General features: G+C 33.4%; 4 protein-coding genes and 1 long non-coding RNA gene across 10 annotated transcripts; 2 read left to right on the top strand and 3 right to left on the bottom strand.

Annotated features, from left to right (window-relative positions):
• LOC146951234 (protein CHUP1, chloroplastic-like) lies at positions 1–2,798 on the top strand. Its single transcript, XM_085747175.1, has 4 exons — positions 1–67; positions 326–565; positions 647–717; positions 1,136–2,798. Exons 2-4 carry the CDS (start codon positions 433–435, stop codon positions 2,564–2,566), a joined length of 1,635 nt encoding a protein of 544 aa, XP_085603301.1. The 5' UTR covers positions 1–67; positions 326–432; the 3' UTR covers positions 2,567–2,798.
• A 300-nt stretch (positions 2,799–3,098) lies between these two features.
• On the bottom strand, positions 3,099–4,937 carry LOC146951233 (GDSL esterase/lipase APG-like). The gene is made up of 5 exons (XM_085747174.1): positions 4,660–4,937; positions 4,347–4,477; positions 4,040–4,273; positions 3,630–3,885; positions 3,099–3,533 (listed from the first exon to the last, which is right to left on the bottom strand). Exons 1-5 carry the CDS (start codon positions 4,904–4,906, stop codon positions 3,337–3,339), a joined length of 1,065 nt encoding a protein of 354 aa, XP_085603300.1. The 5' UTR covers positions 4,907–4,937; the 3' UTR covers positions 3,099–3,336.
• A 5,291-nt stretch (positions 4,938–10,228) lies between these two features.
• LOC146951232 (Mannose-binding lectin superfamily protein) lies at positions 10,229–11,638 on the bottom strand. 2 transcript variants are annotated; one of them, XM_085747209.1, is made up of 4 exons: positions 11,559–11,638; positions 11,415–11,466; positions 10,944–11,153; positions 10,229–10,760 (listed from the first exon to the last, which is right to left on the bottom strand). In XM_085747209.1, exons 2-4 carry the CDS (start codon positions 11,448–11,450, stop codon positions 10,428–10,430), a joined length of 579 nt encoding a protein of 192 aa, XP_085603335.1. In that variant the 5' UTR covers positions 11,451–11,466; positions 11,559–11,638; the 3' UTR covers positions 10,229–10,427. The 2 variants fall into 2 exon arrangements, with proteins under 2 accessions (XP_085603335.1, XP_085603334.1); XM_085747208.1 differs by having other exon boundaries at positions 11,415–11,459.
• A 378-nt stretch (positions 11,639–12,016) lies between these two features.
• On the bottom strand, positions 12,017–14,839 carry LOC146951231 (F-box protein At3g59000-like). The gene is made up of 4 exons (XM_085747207.1): positions 14,721–14,839; positions 12,884–14,183; positions 12,600–12,773; positions 12,017–12,461 (listed from the first exon to the last, which is right to left on the bottom strand). Exons 2-4 carry the CDS (start codon positions 14,165–14,167, stop codon positions 12,198–12,200), a joined length of 1,722 nt encoding a protein of 573 aa, XP_085603333.1. The 5' UTR covers positions 14,168–14,183; positions 14,721–14,839; the 3' UTR covers positions 12,017–12,197.
• Positions 14,840–17,161: 2,322 nt separating this feature from the next.
• On the top strand, positions 17,162–21,352 carry LOC146951230 (uncharacterized). Of its 5 annotated transcripts, XR_015027836.1 has the most exons (5): positions 17,162–17,494; positions 17,894–18,019; positions 18,581–18,723; positions 20,421–20,490; positions 20,669–21,352. It is a non-coding gene; the product is annotated as an uncharacterized LOC146951230 (long non-coding RNA). The 5 variants fall into 5 exon arrangements; XR_015027835.1 differs by having other exon boundaries at positions 20,421–21,352; XR_015027838.1 differs by having other exon boundaries at positions 17,162–17,498; positions 20,421–21,352.
• Positions 21,353–22,891: the final 1,539 nt, after the last annotated feature.

Below are 22,891 nucleotides of genomic sequence, written 5' to 3'. Positions count from 1 at the left end.
AACCAAATACCCTTTTTGTTTTTTTTTGTTGCCTTTTCATTTTTCATGTTATTCTCTGATCGGAAAGGTATTTTTCTTCCTTACTCACTTTTTCTTTCTTTCTTTCCTAAATTATTTCATTTCAATTCAATTCTTTCCTTATTCCTCTTCTTCCCCTTTTGACGCATACATATAAATATATATATACTATTTTGATTTGATTGAGCTTGATAATAGTTTAGTGATGAACAAAGTGCTAGTAATGCTTTTATTTTTTGTTTTATGTGTAGAAAATCATTCAAATAATATATATGTTGGTTGTTGACTTGACTTATTGTTTTTCTAGGCATAAACCACTAAAAAATTTAATGATTTTTTCGCGGGTTTGAGTTGGATTGATAGTGATGAAGAAGAGCTATGTTAGTTATCTTGTGAAAATTTAGATTAATTTTGATGATGAAGAAGGAAGAGAAGGGTATGAAGCCAATTTTAGTGAACTTTGGTTTGGCTTTGGCTCTTTCTTTTGCTGGATTTCTCTACTCGCGCCTCCGAATCACAAGAATCATTCCCACGGGTCGTTCTTCGGGTATTGTTTCCTTTCAATTTCATGATGAATTCAAATAATCATGTGAGTAGTTTTTTATTAAATGATTCATGTGTTTCTCAGGTCATGAAAGTGAAGTTAATTTAGGAGAAGATATTGGAGCAACATTCAGTACTTTCAACACTGTTTCAGAGGTAGTTTTTCTCTTCATTTTATAGTATTAACTGTTTGGTTTGTATTTCAAAATTGAACTGGCTTGTTTGATACAACAACTGGATTTGTTATCGGTGAATTGGTTTTGGACTGGTTTTGAGCTAGTGTATGTATAGAACCAGTCTCAAATTTGGTTTCGGTTTAAGTCAATTTATGAACCTTCCATTCAAAACTTGCTTTGATTTTGGCGTGGTTTGGTTAAACTGGTTTATAGTCTTTCTTGTAATGCTCATTACCCATATAGATTTGCTATTTCAAAATAAGATAAATAATGTAAGGAGTTGAGGTAACTTTCATGGATAGCCAACTGAATTCCACCATTCAGACCTTCTCCTATTTAGATGCACTTTTTTCAAACAATGAAACTAAAATAGGACTATTGAATTTCCTATATAACAGGAAGAAACATGCACCCGCGGATCGAGGAATGAAAATTCTCTGATTGCTCCTTTCAGTTGCAGTGAACAAAAGGGAGATAAAGATGAGTTTCTTCTACCTGAATTTGATGAGCTCGTTAAGGAGGTAGAGTTCGAAGTAGAGGCACAGAGGTTAAAAGTAGGGTCTTCTAGAGAATATGCAGTTCCTGATAAGAATGACTATGAACAGGAGATAATTCAACTTAGGAACATGGTTAGATTGCTTCAAGACAAGGAACAGAATCTCGAGGTTCAGTTGCTTGAGTACTGTGGTCTTAGAGAGCAAGAAACAGTTGTAATGGAGCTCCAAAATAGATTGAAGATAAGTAATATGGAGGTGAAGATGTTCAATCTGAAGGCTAAAAACTTACAGACTGAGAATCGGAGATTAAAAGAACAGGCTGCCGATCATGCAAAGGTGCTGGCTGAGCTTGACGCAGCAAAAGCAAAAATTGAACGACTCAATAATGAAATTAGGCGTGAAGCCGAACAAAATAAGGAAAAGATAGTTTCTCTTCAACAAAGAGTAGCCAAGTTGCAAGACCAAGAATACAAAGGTTCTGCTTGCGATCAAGATATTAAAATAAAGCTGCAAAAGCTAAATGCTGAGTCTGAAGTAGAAGAGTTGAGGAAATCTAATTTAAAATTGCAGACAGAGAATTATGACTTAGCTCGAAGATTGGACTCTACACAGATCATTGCTAATGATGTGAACCGAGAAAGTGAGTGTCTTAGAAAAGAAAACGAGGACTTGATGAAGCAAATTGAGCAACTACATTCTGATCGATGTTCGGATCTTGAAGAATTAGTTTACATGCGTTGGATAAATGCTTGTTTACGATATGAGTTGCGGAATTATCAGCCGCCACACAATAAAACAGTTGCAAAGGATTTGAGTAAAAGCTTAAGCCCCTCTTCTGAGAAGAAAGCCAAACAGCTTATACTTGAATATGCTGATACTAATGGAGCAGGGAGTATTGTAAATTTTGATTTTGATCAACGGTCATCCTCACAAGCTTCTTCTATTACTGACTCTGGAGAATATGATGATTTTTCTTCTGTTGATAATTCATCTGCTGCCAGAACTAATACCACAAGCCAGAACAAATTTTTCAGCAAGCTTAGGAGAATGATACAAGGAAAGGATAGCCATCGTCATCATCATCGTCGTCATCATAGTCAGGTTTCATCTAGATATCAAGAAGATAGCAATTCTACATGGCCAAATACATCAACCGGAGTTGATGGTAGAACTTCATTTGATAGGAGATATTCAAGTTTAAGTGGAGAAGGTTCCTTCTCTGGTTTTTTAGGCATAGAGAAATCCGATTTGGAGAAATATGCAGAAGCTCTAAAAGATTCTAGTGTGAATGCTAGATATAAAAAACGCGGAAGATCAGTATCATATAGTTAGTCTGTTTTAGCTTATTGTCAACATACAAGGATTTCACCTTTTCGATTGTGAATATTATATATTAGAAACTTATGTTGTTCTGTTAACCCTGTCATTTAAATTAGCCTTTAGGTCCAGTTCAGACACCAATCATGTATTACAGAAGAACGCGTTATCAATAATTGGCAGCGTTCATCAAATGCAAAATGATACTTTGTCAATACTTACAAATCTACATCTGGTTTATACATAACTATGGATAGTGTGGAAGAGGTTAAAGGTTCAAATTTCTTTGTCCATGTTATAACATACATACAAAAATAATAATATTTGGAGGAAAATTCTATCTAACCATTTACTTTCTGATCTTGGAAAGCAACAATATCAATTTCTTCATTAAATTTTCTTAGAATTAATTATGTGATTATTGTTACTAGATCAAATAGCAGCTTTTCAACGAAAAAAAGGATCATATAGCAGCCATATTTCATCCCGAATTCGGAGTTCAATGTTCTTTGATTAGCACAATGACCAAGATGGTGTTTCCACGAGATAACACAATACGAATCTTGGTTAATTTCACTAAGGAAATATGGTTTTCATTAACAAATTGGAGATATTTAAAAGAAAATAAACATGGAGTGTAAACTGAACTACATAATTCCCTTCCAAATTAACCAATGTACTTAAACAAGTCACTAGGAAATTTCTAAAATTTTATTTAATAGGATGCAGGTTTCTCAACACTAGAGAAATAACAAACTTTTGCATCACATTCACCGCATGAATCCTTAACCGATAAGGCTTATGCCTTGTTCAATCAATGCATCAGCTAGAACTTGGTTAGCAGCTTCTGAAGGATGAACACTGTCCCAAAACACATACTGAGTTGCATTAGAACAGGTTCCTGGTGACTTTTGATTGCACAATAAGGATGTCGTCTCTACAATCCCAGTTCCACAGCAGCCTTTCCTTGCCTCCGCAAAACCTATTGAATGTCACAAGATAGATTACGAGAATAAGTAACATTCTTTTACAGAGAGAAATGAATATCATATGTTATTCTAGTAAAAGTATTGCTTACCAAATTTTGAAGGGGATTGAACAAGTTCATAGAGAGGTTTGTAAATATTAAAGACAACAATCTTAAGACCAGGAAGTTGCTTTTGGAGTTTCGCTGTAGCCGAGTTGATTTTCTTGTTAAATCCTTGTGCATCATTGTTGATTCTGGTGACACAACCTTTCTCATGGAATCCAAACAAAGTCCTTGTAGCAGGTAGGCAACCCAATGGTGGTAGTGAAGTCACTCCAATTTTTCTAGCTCCCAATTTATACAAGTCCTGTGTTAAAAAACAAAGCAACTTTAAATGGTTTTATTTGTAACGATGTGGTATGGTTATAGAAAATAATACTTATGATATATTTCAAAGTTTTAGAAGAGTACAATTGTTATAAATATATGGTATTACAACATTTCTAATGACAACAGAATACCTTAACAAAACTTGAGTATGTATCAACAAGGTATGCAGAATATTGATCAGGAGTGACAACTTTGTTGATTAAAGGATTGACATAATAGTTTTGGATAAAGTCACTACTTCCACCACTCAATAGGTACAATGCACCTTTAATAATTGATGCTGCCTTTTTACTTCCAGCTACCTTGGAAAGCTTACTTTGGTATTCCTTGTAATATTTTAACTGTTGCGACAATGGAATTGCGTGCTGTGAAAAAATAAAAGAGTTAGAAAAAGACGAATCTTCTAGTGTGTGTTTGCGTTGTTCATCACAAACTTACATTCAAGATAGCAGCCTTTTCATCATAACCAGATGCAGCTGAAGCAAAATTTGCTCCAATAAGAAGGTTTTTTCCTGTTGCTTGAGGGCTAAGATATGCAGGTGCATAACTCTTAAAACCCAGTGTATCAGCTACAAAAAGAAACAACTCAATAAGAATGAAAGTTACATGTTTAACATTAGTATTAGAAGTGTTGAAGGTCTTAAAAGGGCCGAGATTCAAACCCATGGAGAAAATACTAACATTTTGCCTATTAAAAAAAAAATTACAATCTAAGCTAAGAGAGTTGCATGTTTGATGTTTATATTCTTACCAGTAATATCAGTAGCTAATTTGCCATTGCAAAACCTCCCAGTGGGTTTATGGCTAACAAAGTCTCTTCCATAAGGAGGATAGTTAGCTTTAAAAAGAGTGAAAAGATAGTCATTGTTCCCCACATCCACAGCAGAGTCACCAAACGTCACGATTGCCGGAACAACAGTATCATCTTGTGCATTCCCCCATCCCAAAAACACAAATGCAAACACAACAAAAAATGCTTCTCTAATATTCATCTTCATTTTTCTCTCTAGCTAACAACACTAGGTTTCTGAAGGCATTGATCTAATGTGTATTATAATTTATAAGTTGTAGAAAAAATTAATATTGCGGCTGAATAAATGACCCTATTGATGAATGAGGGTTGAAGTTGGGTATAGCTATTAAAAGAATTGACCTAAAGTGGTTACACACATAATGCTACTTAAAACCTTCCTTTTAATATGAAACCATTGGTTTTTAACTTTAGCATGTGATTTTACTTTTTGGTCAAGCTCTCTCGTGTGACCATTATTTCTTTCATATGCTATGGTGGAGGGAACTTGTTGAAATAATATTGTGAACATGTAGAAAGCATTAATCTTGATCACGAGAGAGGTGCATGTTCATTGTGAACTTGCTGGCAGAGACACGTGTGTGGAGCCTATGCAAGTTCCTTAGAAGAAAATTGGCCGAATAAATACAGTCATTCGCATGGTCAATGTTGACTAACAGAACGGGGCTTATTCTTCATGGTCCAAATCTTTTTGGATCTCTACCTGTATTTTTTATTTTCTCATACATTTTAAATTTTATGCAGGCCCGGTATCGGGTAAACCTTCAAGTTGGGGGCTTGCTGGCAGAGACACGTGTGTGGAGCCTATGCAAGTTCCTTAGAAGAAAATTGGCCGAATAAATACAGTCATTCGCATGGTCAATGTTGACTAACAGAACGGGGCTTATTCTTCATGGTCCAAATCTTTTTGGATCTCTACCTGTATTTTTTATTTTCTCATACATTTTAAATTTTTACTTTGAACAAAATTATATCAATTATAAATTACTTCAAATGATTTTTTTAAGGAAATTTATTTAAAATGTTAAATATGTTTTTTGACAATATGTTAAATATTCTAATGGTCTTTATAAAGTTGAAGACCTTTTTTTTGGTTTAAATGTGTAATTGGTCCCTGCACTTTCAACAGATTTTAGCATTGGTCCCTGCACTTTTTTTTGTTTGGCATTGGTCCCTGCACTTTGTAAAAATATTGGCATTGGTCCCTGCACTTTTTTTTGTTTGGCATTGGTCCCTGCACTTTGTAAAAATATTGGTATTGGTCCCTGCACTTTGGAAAAATATTGGTATTGGTCCCAATCATTTCATGCCACGTGGCACAAATATCAATATTTTTTCAAAGTGCAGGGACCAATACCAATATTTTTACAAAGTGCAGGGACCAATGCCAAACAAAAAAAAGTGCAGGGACCAATGCCAAAATCTGTTAAAAGTGCAGGGACCAATTACACATTTAAACCCTTTTTTTTTGAGAGAAAAAGTTGAAGACCTTTGTCACCCAATAAATTAAGACCACTTAGTCTTTATTGTTTTGAAATTTTTACAAAAAAAAAATTCTACACACAGTTTTGGTCTAGTTTATGAACAAACTAAATTAGTTTACCTCTAAAAGACTAAATTTGCTTAGTTATCTTAAATTATAAAACTATAAAAAATCTATTGACTAAAAATTAGATTTTTTTTATCATAAGATGAATTGAATATTAAGATTTTTAAATGCCAACAGTTCATGATTAAAATAACGAAAAATCTAGACCTAAACATCAAATTTTGAGTCAATTTTTCGGATGAACTTTTTATGATTTTCTAAACCTACTTGCAAAATAATTATTAAAAAAGAAAAACCCAAATTATATATCATTTTAAAAAAAATATTTTTGTTTTATTATATTATGTCACTTTACAATACCAATACAATACATAATTAATATTTTTTTTCCATCATACCCTTTCCTATTTATTATTTTCTTTGTTTTCAATTCTTTTAATATATCTTTCTCATGTCTTTAATGAGTGATAATTTTATAAAATCACTCATAATTTCACTTTCTAATACGAAACTAACTACATTTCTTAGTATGTATGCAAATGTCAATAAATACAAATGGAGTAGTAGCAAATAGTGGCGTTTTGAAATAATGTTATTGCAATATAATATGCATGGTATGAAATGACAAATGAGTGTTTGAAAGTTGTTTTTGCATTGGATAATGTGGTCTTGAAATTGTCATTGTTAGTTTAACTCTGTTGATAGAGACGTTATATTATATATGCAAGTGTCGGAGTTTGAATCTCAAATTTCTAACTTATTCACCTTAAACAAATAAATTTCTTATCAGGAAAAGAAATATACGTGATCTCGAAACTGCCATTATAAGAAACCAAAACAAAACTCCATTTTTTGTACAAAAAGAAACTTCCAATTTAAACAATATTGGGAGTGACAGTTGTTACAACGGATACCTAGACGAAATGACAATAATCATTAGAAACTCACACACACAAGTGGTTGAATTGGGATTTGAAATTCAATCACAATGTTTGATCTTGCAATTTAGTTATTTAAATTATGACTTTTTTATTAAAAAAAAGTTAAGTAAGAAATGTGAACGCACTTATACTTATCGGAAGTCGAATCTTTTTTTTTTTAAGTAGTTTAGTGATTAGAATTCACCTTTTTTAAGGTGAATAAGTGGGGTGTCTTCGAACCCCGACCCCTACATATAACAATGCATGTCCCTGAGTTAAGCTCACGGGGACATCGGAAGCCGAATTTATTTGACATATTGAGAGATGCAAATTTCGTTTATAATTGCGGCTAAAACCACCCTAATATGCCTAATTAAGCCACCGAAATAACCCTTTTTTATAGTATCCAATGGTGAAAAAATGTTGTGTACCATACAACACCTATCTCATCTGCGCACATTAGAAATACCTTGAGAAAGTGTGTCTCTTGTTATCCAAATTGATTTGTATTTTGTAGCAGCACCTCATTGATTGAAGTCTGAGGAAAGTCAAATTTTTATCCGTCTAAGCATACGTATATTCTATAAACACAGGTCAAACAATGGTGTAGTGGATTTGTAACTGTTTTATGGTTTCCGTAGACTATACATGCTTGATTTTCAATTCTTTATTTGGGCCAAGTACATGCTTTTGATTCTATACATGTCTTAAGTTGAATATATTATATTAAGTGCATTCTATGAACACGTACCTACTTACCTGGTTTACATGCGACCTGGCATCAGACGGTCCAAATTGGATTATATAATATATCTAGGACATAATATAAATTCACCTTATGTATAAAGATTGAAGTCCATTTATTTTTATGAACAAATATCTTCTCATGTACATGTACTATTTTATATTCTTACCACAACTCTTTTCATATATCATGAACTTTAAAATCAACTTAAATGAAGTTTTTTTGACAAAGAATAATAATTAAATGAAGTCTTTAAATATTTAATACTTTATAGCTTAATAAAATTATGCTTGCAATAATATACTTGAAGACCTTATAAATTAACTAGAGATACTAAATCTGACGACCAAATTTATTTGAAATAAGTTGAAATAAGGATGAAATTAATTAGAGAAAGAAAAGGGCAAAATATCTAATTTATTTGCTTATTGTTAGCTAGAGATACTAAATCTGACGACCAAATTTATTTATTTTGTCCCTAATTTATGCCATTATTTTAACTTTTTCTTAAAATATCTAATTTCTTTATTACCAGCAAAATATCTAATTTCTTTGCTTAATGCATGTTTAATTCCTCCTCATTTTCAACTGATTAATATGTATATGAAATTCTTGCCAAACAAGCCTAACTTCGTTTACAGAATCAATGCAGCCACACTGATTTAGACCACCCCACTAACTAATATTATCCCATGCATGAAATTGCAATATCTATATGAAAAATTTATGATATTATCCATCGACCCCCCTCTCTTCTATAAATACCTACCATTTCTTTTATCCTTCTCATTCAAAACATATCCAACTTTTACTCATATATATCCAACTTTGTTTTACCTCTCATAACACAAAAACAATGAAGTTCATCAAGACCCTTTTCCTTGTGACCTTGCTAATGGCTTTGGCTATTATACTATCATCAGCAACATCTTCTGAACCAAACTCTCTGCAAGGAACAAGCTACTTCCTTTCCCGGAAACAAAACAGAATCTCTGTGTCATGTAACAAATATCCAAAGATTTGCAATATCAAAGGTAGTGCAGGCCCGAATTGCTGTAACAACAAATGTGTCAACTTTTCCATAGACATGTTTAATTGTGGGAAGTGTGGAAAAAAATGTAGCTTTCCGAAGATATGTTGTGAAGGTAAATGTGTGAATCCTAGGAGTAACAAGAAGCATTGTGGAAAATGTGGTAACAAGTGTGACAATAGAGGTTCATGCGTTTATGGAATGTGCAGCTATGCGTAGAATTTGATATTCCCTCCGTCCCTGTAAGCACCATTTGCATCTAATAAAAGGGTGCTTAGATATATGGGTGGAGGGAGTATGCATTAAGAAGAGATATAGATAGTGTGACCAATAAAGTGGCCACTGCTAAAATTTATTTAATTTTTGCATTGATTAATTGGTGACTTTGTGTAATAATAAATAATATTGATATTTGTTTTTGTTTGGGTATTGTTATTTAAGCAAAGATTGTAATTGGTTGTTTATGAAATGAAATAGATACAAGAGCTGCTATTCCTTAATACTTGAAATTATATAATCTATTTTTTTCATCATATTTGCAGTTTTTCTATAATTATTACATGTTTTGTTAGTAAACATGTAGAATATTATAAGGTGTATGTAAAAGGTATTAAAAGGAAGGAGAATGATATTTTTTTGTCACAAAAAATGGAGTATGATTTGAGAATTAAAATTTCAATATGAAACCATTGGTTTTTAGCTTTACCACGTGATTTTACTTTTTTTATCTCGTGTCAACGTTATTACTCTTGTTCACGAGAGAGGTGCATGTTATGAGTGTGTTGAATTGAAAGGTTGGATGAGCAATAACAAAATCTTCCTCTTATCCTACTTATAAGATATGTTTGTGTCGAAAAAAGTTTATGTACTACATCAATTCTTTTTTTTTTTTTTTTGAGAGAATGTACTACATCAATTCTTGTTAACCCATACATTTTTCTTATAAATATAATTGGATGGAGCAAAAACAAAGAGTTAGGAATGGTTGCTAAAAATAATATATATTAGAAAAATAAAAAAAGAAGCAATAATAGTCCCACGTCATTAAAACAACGATTCTATTTTCAAACGCTTATGTTGTAAGCTCTAAATTAAGTTGTTTATTCAATTAGGATCTGCATCGTCTAGTACTAGTAGTTCATAAATATAATGACCATTTTTTTTGTAGTGTAAGTATTTGAAAAACATGTTCAACGTTAAAAACATCACATATGATATATCAAGTCTAAAAAAAAGTCTAGAATATGAGCATACACACAACTATGTCTCGCTAAGGTGTTCATAGTGTACTAAATTCACAAGCATTAAAACATTACATATGTCTTTTAAGTTTCACAAATGATATTCATAGTATCATAAGCTTCAAAGAAATATAAGCAACAAAACTAAAAAAGGCAAACGATATAGAATGAACAAAATTACATAAGACTGAGGCAAGAGGCATAAATTCTCATATATAGTCTTCTAAGCAGCCTTAGTGGAAGAAGATCTTGGAGCAATGCTTGTGAGCCTATACAAGCCTCTCTGCACCTTCTGAAGCAGAGACTTTGTGGGTGCACTTGACAAAGTGAAGGCAATTGAGTCCAAATACCAATCACCCCGTCCCTTAAAACCCACAACTTGGCCTCCATCTATTGAGAAAGTGAACGGTGTCCCTTCTTCAACTCCATATGGTCCAAAGGTTCTCTGGTTGCTCTTGAATGTCAATGACCGAATAACCGGGGTGCCACCACGAACAACTGGATAATAGTGGCCACTCACACTTATCAGATACTCGTCCGGGTATTGTAGCTTAATCTAAGGGTCATAAACAAACATGTCCCTTATAAGTCAAACTAACCTGTAAAGATCCATGCAAAGATCGTACGGATCTTAAAAAAATGACAAAAAATAAAGTTTTTCACGTGTCGTTAAGAGAAGCCTTTTCTTAGAATAGATTGATGAAATGGTGGATAAGAAAGAAACAACAGTTGAGCTTACCTCAGCTGTTTTGTTGCCTCCAACTCCTCCATGTTTATCAGCTGTGAAAGGCTTACCATTCTTATCATAAACCACACGGATTGAATCGATGCAACGATCATAAACTAGTGTGATTTCTCTTATCCCTGTAAAGGTTCCATCATCCCAACTAGTCCCACCATTGCCTCCCCAAGGTCCAACTATTACACTCTTCTTCTTACTTGTTCCTTCCTACAGTATTGCAATACATAGTTGCTTTCGGTTGGTTCTAAAGAAATCTATCTTTAAACGTTAATAAAACACGGAAGCACAAACCATAAAGAGAAAAAACAATATATTTTCTTGATAAACAATACTTGTGTTTAACTCTTAAAGAAATAAATCAAGAAAAGAAGCACACCAAAACAACTTTTGTTGTTGTAAAACACAACAATGAAAATTTAACAGCGTGTACTTAACACACAATCAAGTAAGCATGAGGGTTCAACTTACCACGTCCTGCCTTGCACTTCTTGTCTTGGTAGACATGTTTTTACTCTGAAATCTCAAATTTTAACAGTTGTTTAACAAAACTATAATCTTCAATTAAGGGAAACACAACTTCGAAAAGGAAAATAATAAAGAGTGTTTCTTTACCATAAAGGACTATTGACAAGCAAAGAGATGAGTCCCAAAGATCGGAAGAAGCAAGTATGGTTGGTTATGAAAACGCAACTATTATTTGTATTGGAGTAAGATGTTTAATATAAAGAACCAAATTGGTAGGCAGTATCTGATTCGAGCAGTTTTGAAAGAATATCACTTTTGCTTTAATAAAGCTCAGTGAGTTATCTTATATGGAATAACAATTACAAATATTAATTCACTAATTTTTATTTTACGACTACAATTTATTAATTTAGAGGAATAGCAGATTTCTCAATAGCTCTTGTGGTAAAGAAATTGCTTCATCCAGTAATTGCGTGACAGATACAGATTTCTCATAATAACACAAATACTCTACCAAATATGATTAAGAATCTGGCTAAAAAAAAACACTAAAAACTTCAGGCTCAAAACAAATAAAGGGACGGAGAATCATGCTCAATATAAAATGTTCCAAAATACCACCGATCACTAAAACTTCATTTTGAATCTTTGGTGTAACAGTAAAAAGAAGAAATCAACGGAGAGTGATACAAACGGATGAACATAGGGATAGTGCCAATGGAACAAATTCTAAAGCATAACTTCCTTTAAAACAATTTTCTGTCAATCAATGACTAAATAAGCATTTCATGTCTCCAATTCAAGTTCAGGAGCATTCCAGGATAATCTAAGATTAGTCATCTGACGCGGCGATGTCGAAGAATATGACAGCTGCAACCAAAAATACAATTGACCAGTACCACCTTCAGAGGCTTCCACAACATCAAGCATTTCTTGCCAGCTCTCAGATTTGACATCCTTCAAGAAATGCCGCCAGCATTTATTTTTTGAAGTGTTGTATATGCAACAAAATGGATCCTCATCTTTGATCTTAATCATTTCATGCACTGACTGCAACCACATAATTTAAAAAGTTAATAAAAATAACGGTTCAAGTATGCTTACAACGAGTATAATGTCTTGCTAAATCACATATAACAGATATTTAAAATATCAACATGGATGTATCTTTATGTATTCCATACATACCTCATGGAATTTGTTGCCTGATGAAGAAATTATAGATACAGATTCTGGGTGCAATGTCCGCAACAAACCATACAAAATATCCTCCACACATGCTGATGATTTGATAATCTCAAAGGTCAGGTCATGCAAAGGAGGGTATTTGACGCTGCTCAAATCTTCATGAATAATAATATGCTGGAATATAAGCAGCCAAGTAAGAAAAATAAATGAGATAGTTATTATAAAGGCAATTCATCAAGGATGCGGACCAAGTATGGCAAAACGTTGGAAATTAGAAGTAATACCTTACTAGAATGCATAATCATTTTAAATCCTTCAACAGGAAGGAACCGCGATATAAAAGGTCTCATCATAAACCACAGTTGGTTACCGAGTCCAACTTCTCTACTTTCAGTTGCAGTTGAAAGAGAAATTTTAGCATCTGTGAGGCAGAAAGGGGTAACAAAGTCAAAGTACGGCATGGTTTCACCCTTCAACTCAAATGAAACAAGTTTAGGAGCATATATTTGAACATAAGTCAATTTCTTGCATCCTTTTAAAACAATTCTCTGAAGACAGCGGTTAAAAATTGTAATAGATTTCATCTTATCAGCAATGCATAGATCGAGTTTTTCAAGTAAGGGAAATTTGCTGAACTGGTTTTCACAAAAGTCACGGCTCACTCGTGGATGCTCTAATGTCAACTTTTTCAGAGAGGCACAGTCCTCCAAATTAACTTTGCAAGGTGTTGATTTCTTGCCACAAAACCAAAATGTGTCAAGATTAGGAGCAAAGATATAAACCGTCTTCAGTTGATTGCAGTTGTGGATCTCAAGCCTACTGAGACTATCACAATGAATATATAGGAATTTTAAACCCGAGCACTGTACGAATCTTAAATCCTCAATTGAAGGGCAGCAGGAGATAAGATTTGTAACAATTTGCTCTAGGTGAACTTTCCGCAGATAAAGTTTCTGCAGACGAGGAAGCATTATGTTACCACACCTCCTCAGTATGCAACCACTTAACCTTAGTCCGGTCAAAGTTTCAGATGACAAGACAACTTCTGGTAGAGTATAGCGATTGATATCCTTGAAGCCAATCTGGAGATCTATTTCTTGGATGTCCTGTGAGACAACAGAAGTTAGCCAGCTGTCCACAAGTGGAGCATCTGTTAAGTCAAAGGACGTCATATGTAGCAAAAATTTCTGTATCTGCAAATTGTTTGCAAGGTATGTATGCAAAGAGTCAGCTACATGTTGTCTAAACAAATTTTCCTTATTACTTCCATCTTCAGGTCCAATTCCTGCAGCAAACTTTTGTTCATAAAAAATCAACGCCGCATAGGAAAACCACAGAGTTCTCCATCTCTTGGAAAGACATCTGGTCCGGATTGCATCCTTCGTATTTCGAAGGAAGGAAAGAATGTGATAGATGACATGATCAGGCAACTGCGATGTGCGATCCACCGATTCAACAGTCTGTATCATTTGCTCCACATTCTTCTTAGCTGAGTTAGCACTAGCTTCCATCTCAAGTTTCCTTTTCTTTCCAGCAGACGCTTGCAGAGCCTCGTCACTAGAGACCATTTGAAAGGGCAGATATCTGACAATACCAACACACATAATTAGGAAAATAAATGCCACTTAATCCCCCACAAGCTTCAAACTTTACAAACCAAACAGAAAGAAATAAACAATGGGCTTAATGCTCATTTTGTTTCAGATTACTATAATAATCACAACAAGGAATCAAGACATGATGAAATTAACACAAGGTAAAGAATCAAAAACATGAATAGATATCACAAAAACCAAGCTTTTCCATTACAATTAAGGTTAATATAAATATCAATATTTCAAATTCTGTGAAAGCAGTAACTAGTTATCAGAATCACTTCACAGATTATGAATTAAACTAGAAAATAAAAAAAGTCTATAACTTCACGAATTAGGGCTAACATTTGTGCAATTCAAACATAAAAAAATTGAAATTGAAATTAAAAATTAAAATAAACGGTGTCAACGAATTCATGATCGTGTAGATTACATGAATTTAGGGTTTGTTAGAAAAACAAAAAATCAACAAAACAATTTACGATGTGATGAAATTGAAGGCGTCAATTGTTGAAGGATAACATACCTATGATTAATTGTGATCAGTGGTGATCAAAGGCTCAAGTTTCCAACGACATTGAAAATGCGAACCTAAAAACCCGAAATTGGGGTTTGTTTTCGAATTTTTTGAATAATAAAGGGAACGAAGAAATAGAGTAAAATAGTTATGGGAATTTTATTTAGCTATATTGGTCCCTTTCATTTGTGAAAATTGCTCTTCTCCCTCGCGCTTAAGTCACACATGTGTCATATAGCGTGACTTAAGTCATGTTGGAATTCAACTTACGTGACTTAAGTCACGTCCGATTCTCTTTTCGACGACACTATCACGGTGGAGGTCTTTACGGTATACAAAACGATGTTGTTAGTTGTCGAGTGTTGCTTTATCCGTTTAGAAATAGAAATCGAAAATGATAATGAGTCTCTCTCTAGTTCATATCCTTAATCGCAAAGTTGAGTGTCCTAGCTAAGAACTATGTATGTAGGTACCATTGTAAAGAAGATCTAGAATCAAGAAGAAAAAAAGGATTAGATACGATAAGCTATTTGTTTGTGGGAAGGGAAGGAAAATATGTTCCTAATCGAGGCTGAGGATAGTGAAGGAGGAAGCTGCATTGAAGGAGAATCGAACGTGACTTAAGTAATGCTCAATATAAAACATGCGTGACTTAAGTCATGTGGGGGGTATTTTGGGAAGTTCAGGTGGGCATGGGCAATTCTGTTGGGAGAAGAGCAATTTTCTTCATTTGTGGCTTATATGAGCAATTCTCAGATGGCCCAAATTTACATAATTATAAGAGATTTTCTTTTCCTATTCTCGCGCGCCATTCATATTTCCAATTTCGTACTCATTCGTTTGAATTATATAAATAGATGTATGTGTACCCAAATTTAGCAGACATGCATAAAATGTAGGACTTGACCAATAAAAACATAGATAATTATATAAAAAATCAATAAATGTGTGTGTGTGAGATAATGATTTTCGTTCCCTAATCATAAACATTTGAACTAATCGTTGGCGACATCTATGGTATCATATTTGACACTCTTAAGATTATCATTTTCACCTTTGACAACATTTTCAACATTCTTATCACTTTTCCCGGATAGATTGTTTATACATGTGACGAGCATTATATATATATATATATATATATATATATATATATATGTGTGTGTGTGTGTGTGTTTGATGGTAGTTGCACTTCGATCATTTATATTCTTCAAGGTCGTCTGAGTATTTCTCGGAAGGACCATTGAGGTTGTCATCTCACAAACAAACCTCTTTTCTCTCGATTTTAGACGTTTTGCATATTTATGACCTTGAAAGAATTGAGTCATCTCATGATTGTGTTCTTCGTCCCCAACTCTAAGGCTTCATACACTACCACTCAACAAATTACTTCTCAATTGAAACAGACAATCACATTTCGCGAATGCTAAGAATTACTTCGACAACCTCTTGTACTCGGCATAGAAACTTCCTCTTTCACACCTCAATTTAAAAGGTTGTTTTTTGTCGTTCCCTCCATTATTTGATTTTGAAACAACGGTAAAATCCAAACTTGTTCAAATTCTAACACACTTCATAAACAAAACCGTAATTTTCAATTGGACAACAAATTCTGCTAAACTACTTTAAAAAAACTAAGGAGCACAAATTAGAAATGGAAAACAATAAGGTTTCTTTACCATAAGGGCTATTGACAAGCAAAGATGTGTATGAGTGTATCCAAGAGATCGAAGAAGCAAGCATGGTTTGTAATGAAAAACAAAACTATTATTTGTAATGGATAATGATGTTAAGGTGCCTTCTAGGATAGACGAGTGAAACATATCGTCCACAGTGAATGAGTGAAAAGGCAGCAAGTGCATCAACACCCATCTATACCACATCATCGGTTTTACTTTTTGAGAAGTCTTGTTTGAAAACCATGGTGCTTGCAAATTTTAGTTATTGGGTGTTAAAAAGTTGTTCCAAATCGAGAGGAGAGATAATTAAGGAAAGTGCGACCGAAATAAATAAAAAAAAGATATTTGTACAATCATTTTTTACAACTTTTATGATGACTTTATCTATAGTACTTACATTATGTTCTTACTTTCTCTCTCTATTGCTTTGGTTTATGTCAATATCTCATATATTAAATTTATGATTGTTCCAAAAGTTATAATACAAATGGTGGTTCAAATAATACAACTCAAGATATTCCATATTTTTATTTTAGGAGGAAAAAGTATTTGGTTTTGTTAGTGTACCCTAAGAACTACTATAGAACTTCAACATCCAAACATCTACTAACTTATACCAGAAAAAACAAGCCCTTGATAATTCCATTTTTGCCCTTCATAAGTTCATTGAAGGGCATTAAGGTAATTTCTTAATAGGTGATTTTTCTTTGTTGACCCCTCATGTTATTTTGCCTATATATTTGATGATGTGCTCTTTTCCTTCTCTCTTTCACGTTGCTTTCTTTTCTTCATCTCTCTTCACACAACTGACTCTCTCTCGGCCACCCTTTCCCTTTCTAACAATCCACCATTTCTTCATCTTTTCCCCAACTAAACCAACATGCAATTGCTTAATCTTGATCCTTGGACCTATTATATACAATCAACCAGCTTAATTCACACTTTCCCTTCTCTCTTTTGGGAAATTTTTGAAAGGTTAGGTTTTGATGGTGGCAGCATGTGTATCCATGGTGGTGATCACGGTTTCAGTTTAGTTTGTTTTGGTGTTAGAAGCAAGGAGAAGTAGGAAAGATTGAAGCAGGGGATGAGTGTTGGAACTGAAATGTAGGTACAAGAAATTGGAAATTTTAGCTTATGATTTTGGGTTTTTACTAATTGTTTGGTTTGGTGTTGCCAAACACAAGTTTTGTGCCCTAATTTTGTGTTTCACTGTTGAATTTTAATTTTTGAATTCATATACTTATATCTATCTCACTTGTGGTGTTTGATTGTTCTTGAATTTCATTAGGGTTATGTTTCATTTGAGTTTAAATTGATTGTTAGAGCAAATTAATAGCTTTAATTGACTAAAATAACCAATTTCATGTGCTTTAGAAACTATTTATTACTTTTGTATACTTTTAATTGAGATTGTTTTATTCATTTTTGTTGTTTTTGAGTGGATTGGTTGGTTTAAATGTTTATGTTTTTTAAGTGTTTGTTTTTGCTTTTTTGGTGTTATAGATTTTCATCAATGTGCCATGGTACTTCAGCATGTTGTATTCAATGTTTAGTCCATTTTTGACACAAAGGACTAAGAGCAAGTTTGTGATCTCTAAGGCAGGAAATGCTGTTGAGAACACTCTACAAGTGAGTATATAATAGTTGTTCCATTTTGGTTTGCTTTTCTGTCATTTATTTTGAACCTTTTACAAGTCACAAATACACTGATCTAGAATGTTTTAGTTGCCTGAGTTTCTCACAGTTTTTATCTATATTAAGACCCCTTTCTACTATTGTTTAAGATTTTGAATTTTCTTCCATTTATTACTTTTGGTATTCAATTTTTCTTTCTTGTCATTTTTTAGCCTGCAGTTGGCAATATCACTTTTTATACGGTCATCACATCGGTGGTCGTTGAATCGAAATCAGATGGTCTAAATTTCATGCTAAATTTTTTTCGCAATGAAATTTGGATCGTCCAATCTCGAGTCAATGGCTACCGATGTGCCAACTGCATGAATGTTTTGAATTGCTAAGAAATCCAAATCCATCAAAATCAAGGTGATATTATCATGATGTGATTTTTTCAAATATGTCTTTAATCAAATGATGCACTTACCATTATCAGCAAAAAATGTTCCAACTTTCCTTGTGTTTCCATTTTGGGGTTTGCTTTCTGAAATTTGTTGTCTTATGTCTTATGGTCAGATTCATTAGACCTGAGGATATTCCTGTTCAGTATGGAGGGTTGAGTTTGGCCAGTGATTTGCAAAATGGTCCCCCCAAAACCAGCTTCTGAATTCACTGTCAAAGGAGGGGAGAAAGTGAATATAAAAATAGAAGGAATTGAGGTAGTAATCATTCATCCCATACCATTTTACTCTTCTCTATGCAGATCAGATTATAATTAGTTCTTTTCTTTTGGCATGATGCAAGTGGTTTGTTTCCTTTTGATATAAAATATTTTTTTCTTAAGATTCTTCCATTTTTAAACTTATTTATTAGCCCTGAAAATTGTATGAATTGGCAATTTGGTACCTAAAATTAACTTAATTATGAAATGGCCCCTGAAATTTAATTTTTTCTATCACATTAATTATGTGCTTATAGCATAAGTGCTTTTGTATAAGCTATTTTCTATAACAATAGTTAAAATACAGTCAAAATATTTTTATATAAATTATTAGCGGTTTTCATAGAAGGACTAATGTGATTGAGAATCTTGAATTTTAAAAGAATCTTTATGAGCAAATTTGTTAAATGACAGCTGGTTATTAACTTATTATACCTACTCTCTAGGATATTTTTCGTTCCGTTCAGGAAGCAAATCGAACAGTTACCACAGTTTAGAAAAATTGAACTGAACCTTTATTGAATTGTCTTGAACCCACTTTTATAGAGATTTGGTGCACCATTTCTGTAGTTTCTATACCAAATTGGGTCATAAAATTGATTCTGTACATGTAATAGTGAGTTTGCTTGATGACATAAAAATTGAAGGCACAGAACTATGTTGGCTTTTTACAATGTTAGAATGAACAAAACATGAAGTTTATGTGGTGACACCAAAATTCATGATACAGAAAATCCATGATACAGAAAATTCATGAGGAAGGAAATTACATGATGTGTAGTTGAACTTATGTTGATGCTATGTTGTCCTGTAAATTTGGCTTCATCGGGTTCTTTCTTGAGCAGCTCAATGCTCTTCGGCTTTAGTTTATTTTTCTAATGGTATTAATCTGCACACGTAATATTTTGCAGTTATTGAAAATGGCCTCTGCAAGCAACTTTGCTTCAAAATGTTTCCTCTAATCTCATTTTTTTACTCTCAAATATAAGCAATCTCCAATCAGATGCACTGTACTGTCTGCTATTTTTTCTATAATGCCCTTCATCAGTGTTAGCAGACAATTGAAATGAGAATGACGCTTAATTTTGCAGACAATTGATATCCACTTTCACTGTATTCTTGGGAACGTCCTTAATTTTTTGTCTGTTGGAGTTTTTCTTTTATTGTTGGTTATTTTTCTTTCACTGTTATTGTGATTTGAATATGAGAATGAGGCTGAATTTCAATAGAAAAAATATAGCATCTCTAACTACCTAACGATTAGTATTCATAAAGTAATCGTATCTTGGCAGATAGTATAGTATATCTCTTATGAAAAACATGAGCAATATTTGAGACCATGCACCTATATAATAGGCACATAAAACTTTTTGAAAGCAGCAGCTTTGCTTTCTGGTGTCTCAAAAGCGGTTGACTTCACTGCTGTCTCAGAATATATATCAACCTTTTTCTGTAGCTACCTCTTCTGCAGGTTGTTTATAATTTTACATACAGTTCAGTGTCATTACTGTAATATGTGGCTCAGCTGAATCAGAATTCAGAATAACATGTTCTCTATCCCAGCCAACAACCACGATAAATAAATTTATTTACTTGACCATTTTGTTGGCCGATGCAAATTGCTTTGTTTTTGACAAAGAGAGGACCTAGATTCTTGAATAACTAACTGACTAATGTAGCATCTATTTTTGGCAGAGGAAACAATTCAGTATGTGAATTTTGGCCAGACTGAATATGAATGCCCCAAATGCGGAGTCAAAATGTGGTACGACGAAAGAATACAAAAATTAAGACTCTATTAGAATGAATGATTAACCTATATTATGTATCTTTAAATGTTTCCTTGATCCTTGATGGATGATAGTGACTGAATTGGAAATGAATTTGAATTGTTGGGACTAATTGGGATCATTTTGGATGTGTTTTTTTGTACTTTTATGCAGAAAATGTGCAGCTGCAAGGGACACTGTTTGTGTTTGTTTTAACTGAATTTTTACAAGTTTTTATGCAGAAAATCTCATCTTGAAAGTGACACTGTTTTTGTTGATTTAACTGATTTTTTTACAAGTTTTTATGAAGAAAATTATGCAGAAAATCGTTTGGGGCAGCTACTGTGTCATGCAACCGATTGTTGTCCCAGAGAATCATTTGCATCTGTATTTCAAGAAAGGAAGGGTGGGAGAAGATCCAAACGCAGAAGAGAGATTAGAAGAATGTGAGAATGTGGACCATGTTGTGAAAGAGTTTGTCAGGCTCTTTCAGGCACATCTCTAGGAGCGGTGATTATGGCAACTACTCTGGGAACACTGTTATTAGGTGATTGCTCACCGCCTCGAGGCCTCCAGATTACGAAGTCTCAGATCAATGACGAGCAGTAGGCAGTCATTGACTATGTCAGGGATGTCATATATCATAGATACAGTGTCAGGGATGCCTGAAATGAGTATAATACAGTTTACGCAATATAAATTTTTATTTTATCTTCTCTTATAAACCCTCCCCCCACTTTTTGTCGAATTATGCTAACATAGATGAAGGTATTTGCTGCTCTGTAGCACGCCTTTGGAAAACAGGCAAAGAATGTAATCATAGTCCAAATGATAAGTAATATGTCATTTTACATTGAAGTATTGGATCATGCTCATTTTCACAATACTAGCATCATTGGAACATCACTCACACCTTCTGGTTCACTCTGTCGTATATATTACAATTTTCTTTTCTTAAGCTATTTTGGCTGGCAACAACTTTGCAATTTGTCAAATATCTGGTGTTTTAATAACAGATTTTGAACTTTAGAAGAGAGTATAATATTCTTCAAATAAGTGATTGTGACCACTATCCAGAAGAAAAAAAAAGGTAGAGAGATTTTAGTCATCTAATTTTGCATCTTGGTGCTATCATTTATCAAATGATATTGTGTATCAAGTTTATACCTGTAATTTTCCAAACAATCGACGTATAAAATTATTGTCGCTTGAGTGTCGTTAATTTACCCTCTACAATGTTTGTAGAGGCATACCCATGATCCCAGAGGTTTTATTTTTGGTAAGCAAAATAGAATTATACGGAGTACAAGGGTGCTCCAACCCATTACCAAACAAAGTGATTAACCACTTTGTAAACATAGGAAAGGGGTTAATGTCATAGTGTGGGATTAGGGTATCTGGGACTGGGACATAATTAAGTGATATTTTGAGGTGGCTGTTATGTTTCGTCGTTGTTCACCCATTTCAAATTTGAAAGGTGTTTTATATCATCACTCTTTTTTGTCATGGTGATCTCTCTTGAACTTTGTCATGTTAGTGCATTATCTTGAAGTCATTGCATTCCACTGTGCTAAACATCTCTCCTTCAGAGAATTTTTTTTAAAAAAATACATAATTCAACCCGTGCGAAGCACGGGTTTGTAACTAGTTAAAAATTATTTTTCAGCCGCCCACAGTGGGAGGTCCACCCTGAGTCTGCGATGTTAATATGATGTTAATATACTGGAACCAAATTGGTAGAAGTATCTAATTCGAGCAGTTTTGCTTTAATAAAGCCCAATGTGTTGTCTTATACTCCCGTTTCAAAATGAATGTCGTTTTAGTCAATTGCACATAGATTAAGGAATGGAATAAAGTAGTCAAATGTCATAGCAATTTTACCAAATTATCCTAATCAACTATTGGTTTGTTTTTATTAAAGAAAAAATAATACTTGGGAAGTAGTGTAACATAGTATTAATTGAAGGGTACAATTGAAAAGAAAAAATTATTATTGCATTGAAAACCGAAAGTGACATTCATTTTGAAACAATTTTTTTGGTTAAAGCAACACTCATTTTAAAACGGAGGGAGTATTGAATAAGAACTACAAATATCAATTCACTAATTTTCATTTTATAGTTATAAATAATTATAATTTAATACTAATTTAAAGGGATAGGAGCTGTAGCTGGCCACCAGCCAGTGCCCAGTAATGTCATGACAGATTTCTCATTATAATAAGTACGTTAACAACTTTTTTTTAGGAGAATACATTAATTAGTACATTTTTTAAGGACATTAATTAATACTTGATATATCAAATACTATAATTAAGAATAGTCCCCATGAGCTTAGCTCAGTTGGTAAGGACAATGCATAATATATGCAAGTTCTCGGGTTCAAACCCCGGACACC

The sequence above is a fragment of the Medicago sativa genome, chromosome 2 (assembly GCF_051527215.1).
Source record: "Medicago sativa cultivar Bolivia chromosome 2, Bolivia_mono, whole genome shotgun sequence".
NCBI lineage: Eukaryota > Viridiplantae > Streptophyta > Magnoliopsida > Fabales > Fabaceae > Medicago > Medicago sativa.
Note: the sequence above shows the minus strand (reverse complement) of the source record. Positions and strands in the feature narration are given on the sequence as shown.

What these genes read in the sequence shown, in the direction of transcription:
- LOC146951232 (XM_085747208.1), bottom strand. An exon ending in GAAGTGCAAGGCAGGACGTG is followed by an intron (nt 11,154 to 11,414) that starts GTAAGTTGAACC and finishes GCAATACTGTAG; the next exon opens with GAAGGAACAAGTAAGAAGAA. An exon ending in GAGGCAACAAAACAGCTGAG is followed by an intron (nt 10,761 to 10,943) that starts GTAAGCTCAACT and finishes TATGACCCTTAG; the next exon opens with ATTAAGCTACAATACCCGGA.
- LOC146951233 (XM_085747174.1), bottom strand. Translation starts at nt 4,906, where the DNA reads ATGAAGATGAATATTAGAGAAGCATTTTTTGTTGTGTTTGCATTTGTG. An exon ending in AAAAGGCTGCTATCTTGAAT is followed by an intron (nt 4,274 to 4,346) that starts GTAAGTTTGTGA and finishes ATTTTTTCACAG; the next exon opens with CACGCAATTCCATTGTCGCA. An exon ending in TCAATCCCCTTCAAAATTTG is followed by an intron (nt 3,534 to 3,629) that starts GTAAGCAATACT and finishes GACATTCAATAG; the next exon opens with GTTTTGCGGAGGCAAGGAAA.
- LOC146951231 (XM_085747207.1), bottom strand. Translation starts at nt 14,167, where the DNA reads ATGGTCTCTAGTGACGAGGCTCTGCAAGCGTCTGCTGGAAAGAAAAGG. An exon ending in TGATTATGCATTCTAGTAAG is followed by an intron (nt 12,774 to 12,883) that starts GTATTACTTCTA and finishes CTTATATTCCAG; the next exon opens with CATATTATTATTCATGAAGA. An exon ending in CAGGCAACAAATTCCATGAG is followed by an intron (nt 12,462 to 12,599) that starts GTATGTATGGAA and finishes ATGTGGTTGCAG; the next exon opens with TCAGTGCATGAAATGATTAA.
- LOC146951234 (XM_085747175.1), top strand. Translation starts at nt 433, where the DNA reads ATGATGAAGAAGGAAGAGAAGGGTATGAAGCCAATTTTAGTGAACTTT. An exon ending in TCCCACGGGTCGTTCTTCGG is followed by an intron (nt 566 to 646) that starts GTATTGTTTCCT and finishes TGTGTTTCTCAG; the next exon opens with GTCATGAAAGTGAAGTTAAT. An exon ending in CTTTCAACACTGTTTCAGAG is followed by an intron (nt 718 to 1,135) that starts GTAGTTTTTCTC and finishes CCTATATAACAG; the next exon opens with GAAGAAACATGCACCCGCGG.